Source organism: Ictidomys tridecemlineatus, chromosome 2, assembly GCF_052094955.1.
Source record: "Ictidomys tridecemlineatus isolate mIctTri1 chromosome 2, mIctTri1.hap1, whole genome shotgun sequence".
NCBI lineage: Eukaryota > Metazoa > Chordata > Mammalia > Rodentia > Sciuridae > Ictidomys > Ictidomys tridecemlineatus.
The window spans coordinates 161,677,099-161,689,361 of record NC_135478.1 but is presented as its reverse complement, the minus strand read 5'-3'; the positions used below and the strand labels follow the sequence as shown (position 1 = coordinate 161,689,361).

Genomic DNA, 12,263 nt, shown 5'->3' with positions numbered 1-12,263 from the left:
CTGAAATCAACCATATGTCCTTGGAGTCACAGAGTAGCTATGGTAGATACACTTATTTATTCACAATACTTCCATCCCTCCCACCTCTGCTATGGCTTCCCTGAGGGTAGAAACTATCCTTACACTCACTGAATCTGGCTTGGTTCTATGATTTGCTTTGAACACTAAAATATGGAAATAAGAATCAAAGTTCCTAACTAAGAATTTAAGAGGCTCTGTGTATTTTTTTTCTTATCTTCTGTCCTGCTTTCAAACATGAGAAGAGCACACTCCAGCAGGTACTGCTGTGTACAATAGACTAAACCAAACCACAGTGACTGCAGCCAGCCCAGAGAGTCATGAGCAACAAATAAAGATCTTTTATGTAAGCCAAAAAAAATCTCGGAGTTGTTTATGGCCATAGCAAAAAGTCAATAGAGTGGCCAAGAATAAAAGGGCTAAGGTATTATTTTTCTGGCTCTATTCTGTTCCTCATTAAAATTTCCAGGTCAATTCTCCAAAAAATAGAGTGCTAAACTAAACAGATTTTCAATTCTGGATATACTAAAAATTGACAAAACATTTATCTGACAGATTGACGGCTTTTAAAGTGATTTCTTCTGAAGATGTATTCATTATCCAAGACAAATAATTGTTATATCCTCTCTACTAAAGTAAAAGCATCTTGAGGACAGAATTTGTGTCTGATTCATCACCCTCATAGTACCTAACCTAAGTGTTTTATACTTAGTAGCCATTGAAAAATGTCTGTATCACAATAAACTTACAAGTACTAATCAAAATTACCCATATTCAAAAATGATATCCTAAGATATAAAATTAATTTTATATTTGAAACAACAGAAATGATTAGAACACCAGGAGAATTAGTCCTATGCAATGACTAATGTTCAAAACTGATAACTCATACCAATATTAACTCTTATAAAATGGTACACAGGTTCCTTTCATAAATATTGAGATACAGAATGAGTGGCTAGATCATTCTTGCACCCAAACAGGCAGCAGAGATGCATCAAACATCAAGGGCACAATTGCAAGGATTGTCCCATTGAGGGTCCTGTCAACCTCTAGCCTAGCACTTTTCCTCTTTTAGTAGTCTCTATCACTGGTCCTCTATGTCTCTGTTCCCTACTCACTGAAAAATGAGTGGTCTAATTTTCTTCATTATTCCCTAGCACCCAATGTATCTATGTTATTTGCTTTCCTCATATTTCTCTATATTATCTTTTGTCCTCCTCTTCTTTTTCTGCTTTCCTTTCATACTTCTAAGCCTTGGTACCAGAAGTCACCACCACATATCCAGAATATCCCTGTTCACAATGAACCAACCAATTACCTTGCACCAAATGGAATTTCCAGACCTGAGTCAAGAAAAGCAGGTGTGTTTCTTTTTTTTTTTTTAATTGTAGATGGACACAATATTTTGTTTATTTATTTTTATGTGGTTGTAAGTACTAATCAAAATTACCCATATTTTGTTTATTTATTTTGTTTATTTATTTTTATGTGGTTCTGAGGATTCATTAGGCAAGCGCTCTACTGCTGAGTCACAACCATAGCCCAGCAGATGGGTTTCCTACAGGGTGTTCTGGGACTTCGACAGAGCTCCATAATTAAAGAAATGTGACAACCAGGATTTATTCCAAGGAAGTGCTGGGGAGTGATATTGGCCAAATTATATTGTGTGCATACATGAATATATAACAACAAATCCCACCATTATGTACAACTATAATAATGCACCAATAAAAAAAATGTGGAAATAAAAAAGAACTTATCTCAATAAAATTCTATCAAATTCTGCTGAACCTGTCTAAAAACATTCAGTTCATCAAAGTTGTCTATTGCAAAGGATGTCTTTAAATATGCTGAAATTATTAGTTAATCCCCAAATTTCATTATTATGATTTCTGCTCAAATAATTTTAAGTATGACTTGGTGCTAATGAACATGTAAATGAAATTATCTGTTATTCCTAGATTTAGTTTCAAATTGAGAAAATAAAGATCCAATATAATAAACATACATATTTTCCTTTCTTTCCAGATTCTCCTTTCTACTTGTATTCTAAAAATAGCATCCCCTTTCCTCTGGGAACCATCATTTGTACTTTACCCCCTATTCCCAGAGAATAATGAAATGTAAAACAGATGCTCTCTGTTTTGTGTATATGTGTGTGTATATATGTGTGTGGTGTGTGTGTGTGTATGATACTTATAATAAATAAATCCATCCTTCTTAAAGCTGATGATGCTTTTGTGTTATGATTTGGATGTGAGGTGTCCCCCAAAAGCTCTTATGTTAATACAGGAATAGTTGGAGGCAAAATGAGAGCTATAATCTAATCAATGCATCCTAGTTTGAATGAATTGGCTGGGTGGTAGGCAGGTGGCTGGAGAAGATAGGTCACTACAGGCGTGCTATCTTTTCTTCCCTGTGTCCACTTCCCCTTCTTTCTGCTTCCTGACCCTTCCATAAACTAAGCATCTATCCCCTGAAGAGCCCTTCTGCATGATGTTCTGCCTCACCTTGGGCCCAGAGCAACAGACTCAGTCAAGTATGAACTAAACCTCTGAAATCATGAGCCAAAATAAACTTTTCCTCCTCTAAATTGCTCTCGTCAGGTATTTTGGTCACAGCAACACAAAGCTGACTAGACATTAATGTCCTTAAGCAGTTCTAACAAAAATGAAAAGGAAAAAACTAAGCTTATTTTTCTCTGTATAATTTTAATCTCTTGGAAGTTCATATATTCACTTTCTTTTTTTAATAACTATTTAACCTAATACAAAAATTTAGCGTGTTAGTAACAGAAGAAAACAAATAATATTACAAAATACAAATGTTGCTTAACAACATAAACTTGCTTATTCAGCTAGGTTCTAAATATAAATTTGAGAACAATAAAATTTTCTCTGGTATTCCAGAAGACTATTCACATGTAATTTCTGGAATTCTACATGCTGAAGTTCTTCAATTGTAAAGTTCACTTAATATTTTCATTCAGCAAATGTTTAAAGAACACACTGGAATATATGGGATCAGTTATCTAGATTTTTCTATAAACTGAAAGTATGTATCAATAGAATAATCAAATTTGACCCAAACTCATTCTTCAACTGCACTAATAATTAGATTTTGAAAGGATATTTGATATAGCCATATTCAGAGGAAACTGTCATTTAGCAAAATTTCTTTAGAATCTCCATTTACAATTCTCACCAAAAAGTCAAACTACAGATTCAGAGGACTACTTGATAGTTGTTTTTATTCACCTGTACTAGTAGTTTTAGAAAACCTTATAAATTAATTTAGTCAAGTGAGACTTCAGTTCAATGCTTATTTAAAATCTTTCAGTTACCAGTATTGAAATAATACTAGAACTTTTCTTTCTAGTGCTTGTAAACAATAAAGCCTGTGCTTTAAAGAATGAAGTTGAATTTGTTTTCACCTGCATTGATGCTCCTTCCACTCTTGCGACACAGGCAACCCGATCCAAGAAAGTCACTGCCACGGGCACTGCCACAAAGAAGCCTTTACAAAAGGCCTTCAAGTATCTTTTCACCCAGCCCTGTGACTGTGCCATACCTAGAAATACAAATAAAACAAGTGAAATTAGCCTCAAAAAAGGATAAGGGCAAAAACAACATAAGAAAAATAAGAGGATGGGAATATTGCATACACAAGGCCCTGGTTCTTATCCCATGAATGACAGACAGAAAGACAAAAGGGAAGGAAGCAGAAGAGCAAACTTATTTTTTAATGTATTTTATACATTTTATACATCCTTAAACCATTAGAATAAATTTGACTTATAATCCCAAAGGGAAATACATTAATTCAGATTAACTCTTTGCAGTAGCTCAACTCTACTTGAAAATTTCAGTGGAAAATTTTTATCCTCAAAGCAATAGTACATAAGAAAAAATAATAAGCATATCAAAATCCTTTTTTGTTGAGTAAAGTTAACATGTGTTTTGTTTTTGATAAGTAAATCCTTATTTGTGGCTATTATGGTTTTATACCCCTAAGAGAAGTTTCAGTGGGATGTGTGTTCACCCAGCTGAAAACTATTTTCCATACTCCCTCACAAGAAAGCATGACCATGTCTGATCAATGGCATATGTGCAAAAATCACACACTTCTAGGTTATGCTTTTAAAAGGGGCCCATCCTCCCTTTTTTTGTTCCCCATCTTAGAACTCTAATAATAACAATGTGACAGTAAAAACAAGAATAGTCATCTCAAGTTATAAAATCTGCACATTAGAGATGGCTAAACAACAAAATAGAAGGATCCTAGATCCCCAACACCACAGAAGCTCTGAAACTGTCCTGCACTGCTTATATTCAGACTGTTAAATGAGAGAGGAATCATTTTCTACCATGTATAAACTGCCACTGTGTTGGCCTTTGCTATAATAACTAAACTGATCCTAGATAACAATGAAATCTATGAGACTGAGAAAAATATATCACTACATGTGAATTCAATACATATATAATTGTCATCCCTTGCTTAGCCCTGTAACCTTTTGATTAATTTTCAGACTTTCTAGAGATTAGGAAAAGGCAATTATTATTTAAAAATAAAATTTACTTATTTCAATGCTTATTTAAAATCTTTCAGTTTCCAGTATTGAAGTAATACCTAGAACTCTTCTTTCTAGTGCTTAATAAACAATAATGCCTGTACTTTAAAGAATGAAGTTGAATTTGTTTTCACCTGAATTGATGTTCCTTCCACTCTTGTGACACAGGCAACCCGATCCAAGAAAGCTTATTTAAAAGCATTGAATGTTTATTTAAAAATAGGGGCTGGGATACAGCTCAGTTGGTAGAGCGTTTACCTCACATGCACAAGGCCCTGGGTTCAATCCCCAGCACTGCCACACACACACACACAAAAAAAAAAAAAAAATTTCAATGCTTATTTAAAATCTTTCAGTTTCCAGTATTGAAGTAATACCTAGAACTCTTCTTTCTAGTGCTTAATAAACAATAATGCCTGTACTTTAAAGAATGAAGTTGAATTTGTTTTCACCTGAATTGATGTTCCTTCCACTCTTGTGACACAGGCAACCCGATCCAAGAAAGCTTATTTAAAAGCATTGAATGTTTATTTAAAAATAGGGGCTGGGATACAGCTCAGTTGGTAGAGCGTTTACCTCACATGCACAAGGCCCTGGGTTCAATCCCCAGCACTGCCACACACACACACACAAAAAAAAAAAAATTACCACAGTATCTCATGACTCATTTTGGGCTGGGGTTATGGCTCAGTGGTAGAGCACTTGCCTAGCATGTGTGAGGCACTGGGTTCAAACCTTAGCACCACATAAAAATAAATAAACAAAATAAAGGCACTGTGTCCATGTGCAACAAAAAAAAAATTAAATAAAAATAAACTTTTCCTCCTCTAAATTATTGTTGCCTTCTCATAAAATGAAATATAAAATAGTGAGGGGTCAAGATTTGTTACTCTATTGGACCAAATGAAGCCAAATGCATTCCAACAGATAAAGAACATTCCTGGCTAGGAAAGATAAATGACAAGTTGGTTCATTGTCTTGCTTAAAACATCTCCATGTGCTACTCAAGATTAAAAGGAGTAGGTAAAGTGGGTAAAGGGTACAGGGACCCACAGAGAGTCAGGGGAATCCTGATTTCTCTTTCTTTACTTAGACTGTAAAACTAGATCAGAGTAACCGAAAATTTCTTTAACACAATCACAAGCTGCCTTCAGCTCCAAACCCACAGGTCAACTTGCTTCCAAGATGATCTAAGATTTCTTGTCCTCTTGAGAGTGGCTCCAGAAAGTCTAAAAATGCAATTAGACCAAGCATCTGCCAGAAGGCATACACAGGAAAGTATTTTGTCTTTCTTTTTTTAAGTTCCCAAAAGTCACACTACCAATAAAAGAGTGTTGTGACAATATTCATACTATACAAAAAAAAAAAGAAATAAAAAGAGATGAGAATATAGCAAGGAAAGAAAAAAATATTGAGAAACATATTCATGAAAACAAAGAAGAAAGGGAAAGAGAGGGAGGGAGATAAAACTGCAGGTCACAAGCCTTTTTTTTTTTAAGTCATACAGATTATTTTAGTAATTCCTAACTAGCAGTTTAAAATGAAATGTAACCAACTAAAATTATCATAGCAATTAAGGTGTAACTGAAAAGTTTCAAAAGCAAGCCAGATGCACACCTATAATCCCTGCTACATATGAAGCTGAGGCAAGAGGATCACAAGTTGGAAGCCAGCCTGGGCAACTGGGGATGTAGCTCAGTGGTGCAATGCTCCTAGACATCACAGATATTTTTTGGGGGGTGGGGCTGACTTAATATGGTATGGTCTGGATATGAGGTGTCTCCCAAAAACTCCTGTGTGGGATAATTTGTAGCTCAGTGGTGCAATGCTCCCAGACATCACAGATATTTTTAGGGGGGTGGGGCTGACTTAATATGGTATGGTCTGGATATGAGGTGTCTCCCAAAAACTCCTGTGTGGGATAATTTGCAATAATGTTCAAAAGTGAAATGATCAGATCATGAGAGCTGTAATTTAATCAGTAGGTTAATCCATTTGATTAATAATTTGAAAGAACTACTGTACTGGGTGGTAATTATAGGCAGACAGGGTATGGCTGGAGAAAGGGGAGGCAGTGTTCATGCCTTTGGGGTTTATATTTCATCCCTAGCTAACAGAGCATACTTGCATGGTTGCACATGCGAGAGGGCTAGCTTGTTGGCTCTGGCTCATGCTCAAGTGCACTTTCCAGCACTCTCGCCTACTCTGTCCACCTCACCCCCTCTCTCCCTCTCCAACCCTCTCCCCAGATCCTCCATGCCTCCCTTGCACCCTCCTCCTTCCAGATGCCAAGAACTGAGAAGCTTTCCTCCACTAGGCCTTTATGTCATGATGTTTTCTTCACTTCGGGACCAGAGTTATGGAGTCCAGCTAACCATGGACAGAACCTCTGAAACTAAACCAAAATAAACTTTTCCTCCTCTAAATTGTTTTTATCAGCTACTTTGGCCACAGCAATGCAAAACTGACTAACACAAGGTAAATATTTAAAAAATGGAAAAATGGGCTGGGGTTGTAGCTCAGTGGTACAGCACTTGTCTCGAATGCACAAGGCTCTGGGTTCGGTCCTCAGCACCACATAAAAATAAATAAAAATAAAGATATTGTGTCCATCTACAACTAAAAATAAAAATAAAAAAATTTTTAAAAAATGGAAAAACTACAAATTTTGCCCATATACTCGCTTCTAAGGATTTTACCCACTAAACTACCCAATTTAACCTTGAAATGCAAGAGAAGAGGAACATGTGAAAAAGTATCACTACCTACATAACATAAACACTGCATAGTTATGAAACCACTTACAAAGAATTCTTTCAAGAGAAGCCACTTATCTTACTCTGAAGGAGTGTTTCTGAGTATAGAGAGGGTGACATGGTAAAGAGGAACTCATAGTTATCTAACAGAACAAAAACTTCTCTACAGTTATCAATCTAGGATAATGGCTTTCAAACTTTTTTGCCCATGTCCCACATGAATAAATATATTTTACATACATATGTGAAGAAATGTGTTTTACATATATATACATATATATATGTATATATACACAAACACACACATATAAAATTCAGTACTCACCTCACACATACTCTGCAGTTTTATCTAAAGTGATCTATGAATATCCTAATCCCCTTTAAAACCTGTATGCATCAAAAAAATTAATAATCTGAATTGGTTAATTCTTAATGACCTACTATAACTGACATCAACAGGGGTTATATATGTGTATGACAAGGAATAAAAAACAGTTGTTTTACAATTTTGTCAACATATACTGCGTATAACATTCACCAAAACCAAAATTCCTTTATATATGTATAACTGAAGTAAAAGTAATTAAAAACTAACTTTTGAAAATAAACAATTTAAAAAACATGTTTTCATCCATCTATAATCTTAAGAAAAACTGCTTATGAGTTCCCACACCGGGTACCCATAAAATGTGTTTGGCCCAAGAAACAAAATGCTTCTATGAGAAACTTCTACCATTGCATTCCTGAAATAGTAAGCCTGCTTGACATGTCTTATTCATTTAGAGCTTTAATATGAGGCCTTTAATAAAACTAATTTCTCATCAATGACACGTTTCTACTAGAATCAAAACACCTTTACTAACTGCTTTTATACATCTCCACAAAATATTTAATATACTTTTTCAACAGACTGTTTAACAAAGTTTCCATTTATCATCTTCTACAAGTCTTGGCAAGAGAAAAATAACTTTGGCAGATTTATTAGATCTGTACTATCAGGATGCAAAAGATCCATTTTTCTCAACATTAGATTTCATTAGCACAGTCACTCTGAAAACACTTCTAAATAAAGGTTTAACAAGTCAAAACTTTATTAAATTTAAAAGCTTGATGACTCCCATATACTTCCCTCTTGGTGTTTTCCAAAATACAAATAAATCCAAAGATTCTAGACTGTGAAATATATAAGTTCATAAATAATTTATAAATATAAGATACACATTTTTGGAGGTTAAACTGGTAGGATCTAGAAATTAATAGCAATGGTGGAGGAGAGAAGGAGATAAAGTGTCAGGAAAGAGCAACAACCTGCCAAAACACTGGTGTTTTGTCATTCTCTTGAATTACCTACCAAAATACTAAAAACATGTTCATAATTCAATTCCTAAAGTTAATTATTGAGTCCTACACTAAACATAAAGCTAGGGTTAGGTACAAGGGACAGGGCAGTGAAAAAACAGATGTGCTCCTTGCCCTGGAGGAGTCACAATGTACCATGGAAGACTACCTTGAAACAAGTATTTCCCATTAAAAAGGGCCAATGGGCCAGAAGCAGATAGTCTGAAGCAAGGAAGTGTACTCATCAGAAAAAGATCAGGGAAGGTGGAAGTTCTCCTAAACAAACTGACACTTGAGACCTGAGCATTTTACACAAATAGAGCATATGTGAAAGCCTAGGTCAAAATAAAATGTGGTGATTTACAAAACTAAAAATTTCAGTTTAAATTTAGTATATACAAAATTTGTTATGTTAATTTTTAACTCAGAAAACTATTTCTTTATTAGATGTCAAGCAGCAATGCTGAGTACAAAGAATATAAAACATATACTATGATACCATTTAAAGACTCAGTAAACAACACTATATTTTCTAGATAAATTTATGTATCCATTCAAAAGTATTTGAAATTGAATATTATTTGTATTGTTGTTTTAATTATTTAATAAGCACCCATATGTCACTTATATAATTATTAATATAGAGCGTGAAAGAAAAAAAGGCAGACTCAAAAAATGCTAATAAGAGTTATTTCAGACTTCTGCTTGTTCCTAATAATTAAGAAAGAAAGATGGTTCCTGCCTAAAAGGTCACTGATATATAGATAATACAGGGTAACCCTAGTCTTGGTCTCTTTCCCACCACAACAAACTAATTACACTTTCTCAGTCCATTTTCTCTCCTGTTCTAAAGTAGAACAAAAACACTTAGTAAAATTCTTTATTAAAATAGCTGTCAGTATATTTGACTGAATACAATCTTTCTTTGTAGCCAATTGAGGCTAGAATGAATACTACATGTTTTTTTAAACTTGAGAGTACTATCAAATCTTTACTACTTTTACTCTAAGATCCACACACTTCAAGTATCTCTTTTCTGTTCACTATGCCCTCTGTATGCCAACAGTTAGGTTCTTTCCACAGGATAAAAACTGGAAATGCTATCAAATGTAAAGATGCCACAACTAATCCAACTAAAAGATAAGGCATTGGAGTCTGAATTGGAACAAGATATAGTCCATACTTTTATAATTATGTCAAAATGAAATGTACTGTCTTGTATAACTAAAAAGAATCAATTTTTTTTAAAAAAGGATAGTGTATCTGAGTAAAAGGTAAAGGGGAAAAAGACATTACCAATAGTTACATCAAATTCACATTTCCAATCTTTTTCAATCTGTATTCTCTTAAATACTTCTACTCATTCAGTCACTGTGGCCCCCATGAAGGAGCTAGGTAAGAGTCAGGACCCCTGAGCCAGATTCCTCTCTTGGCTCAAAACTAGTGATATGACTTTGCACAAGTCACTTCTGAACCTCCGTTTCCTCAACAAGAAGAGTGTTAGATTCCATTTCTAAGGACCTTTCTAGGCCTAGCATAATTTATTCCTATAATTTTAAATTGTTTTTTTCTGTTTCTGGCTGATACTAAGACAAACACTCAAGTTATTATTGACTAAGAAAATATATGGAAATTGCCTATTAGATTTGAGTCTTTCAAATATTGAAAAGAAAGTTAACTTTTATTAAAATATGAATTTTAAAAGGCAGTAAAGAGGAAGCTGGAACCAGTACCAATCATGTAAAATAGCATTTTAAGTATAATTAAAGAACCGAAAGGCACTGCTCTTTCACTTTTCATTTCTACAACTCCATTGCTCATAGCATTGTTACTGTCCCCTGCACAACAAAGTCAAGGCAAGTATTTTTTTGCTGAGAGATTATCAAGCAGCATGTGGGAAGAGTGCCAATCTGATAGATCCTGCTCCAAATCAAGAAAGCATGAGAAAAATAAAAGCAACCCTATGAACAAAGTGGGAACGGTGGCTATTTTCAGAAGCTCAAAAGACAAGGCTCAGTGTGGTCGTATCCTCTCTGAATTATGAAGAATGCCTATATCTCAGGACATAAACACTGTTAAAAGATTTCAACTAGCATATAAATACTAAAGAAGCTATATGCTAATAACAGACATGAACATTACATTTCTATGTCAATCATACCAAATCAAAATTTTAAAGTCCTAATGGCATTCACATTTTGGTAAAGTTAATGTATTTGCTCATCTAGAGAAATTGCCAAAGAATTATCAGGGTGCCCTGATCCTTCATTCAGACTTCAAATGTTTAAAGATATCATACAAATAGCACCTAGTGCCCACTTCCTCTAAGAAAACTTCCTTTGAGCAATAACAATATGATACTAAAAATCATCCCTGGCAAAAAGGGAATAATTATTATCAGTTACTTTGTTCTTCTAGTAACTCATGCAAGTCATTCAGTTCAAAGCATTGCTCCTAAAAAAATTATTGCTTAAGTACTACTTCATGGCTGAAGTACTTAATGTGGGAATATTTTTAAATAAGCTTTCAGATTCAGTTAAAGTCATACTTGCCACCTGGTATTATATCACCTTTAAGTAGAAGGTTCTGGGTGATGTGACTTTAACCACACAACATCTCACACTATCAGCTGTTCTCTTTCACATAACAATTTATTATAGCTTGATCATGCATGAATTCATCAAAAATTAGTCTTGAATCTCTTATATTTGAGCCTGTACAAACTCACCAATCACTTATCTGCAGCAACCGTGTGGATAAATACATCTCAAGTCATCCCAATTATAAAAATGATTTAAAATTTGTGTAGGAGTTTGAAGAGGCAAACAATGACTTATTTCTTTATAACTTGGTAAAATGTAACTCTTCAATTGTAGTAATAAGTAAAAGGGGAAACTATCAGACAATGAATATCAGAGAATATAAGAGCAAGGCTCCAAGAAAATCTGATATGCAATTCCTGAATCATTCAATTTACATATTCTATGGTCATCTTCCATGTATCCAGGAAGTCTGCTAAGGGATGAATGTATGACATAGAAGGTTAGCACGGTATTTGCCCATGTGAATGGAGTGTGAATTTTCACTTCAAACTTAAGTACTTACTCTATGCCAGATACTAAGTTAGACCCCCCCCATTCGAGAAGTCATGCCTCCTCCTTCCAGAGGGACTTGTGACAAGATCATTAGAAACAAGTAAATGACAACATAAGATTGGGTTACTCTACTCCAAGGATTTCTCCAGCAGACCATATTATCAATAAACTTACTATAAACAGAGTTTAAGCATACAAGTAAAGGAAGGCACTTAGATACATCTAACAAAATAAATAAATAAATAACTGATGAACTAGAACAATTTTGGCAGCAGAGCTACAGAAAACAATTCAAACAATGTTTCAGAACCATTTTGTTTCTTATTATGATGTGTAACATTAGGTAGTATGTATTAGTCCATTTTTCATTACTATAACAAAATTCCTGAGAAAGATTATAAAGAAAAAAGATTTTTTTTTTTTGGCTCATGATTCTGGAAGTACAAGGTCTAAGGGTTTCATCTGATGATGGGCCTTCTT

At 34.4% G+C, this 12,263-nt stretch overlaps 1 protein-coding gene across 3 annotated transcripts in view; it reads right to left on the bottom strand.

The window, feature by feature from the left end:
- Positions 1-12,263, bottom strand: part of Immp2l (inner mitochondrial membrane peptidase subunit 2) — an 868,756-nt gene that overhangs the window by 817,452 nt on the left and 39,041 nt on the right. For all 3 annotated transcript variants that reach the window (XM_078040070.1, XM_078040068.1, XM_078040069.1), the window contains one exon: positions 3,455-3,591. In XM_078040070.1, the coding sequence (XP_077896196.1) occupies positions 3,455-3,591 (137 nt within the window). The remainder of the gene's footprint in view (positions 1-3,454; positions 3,592-12,263) is intronic.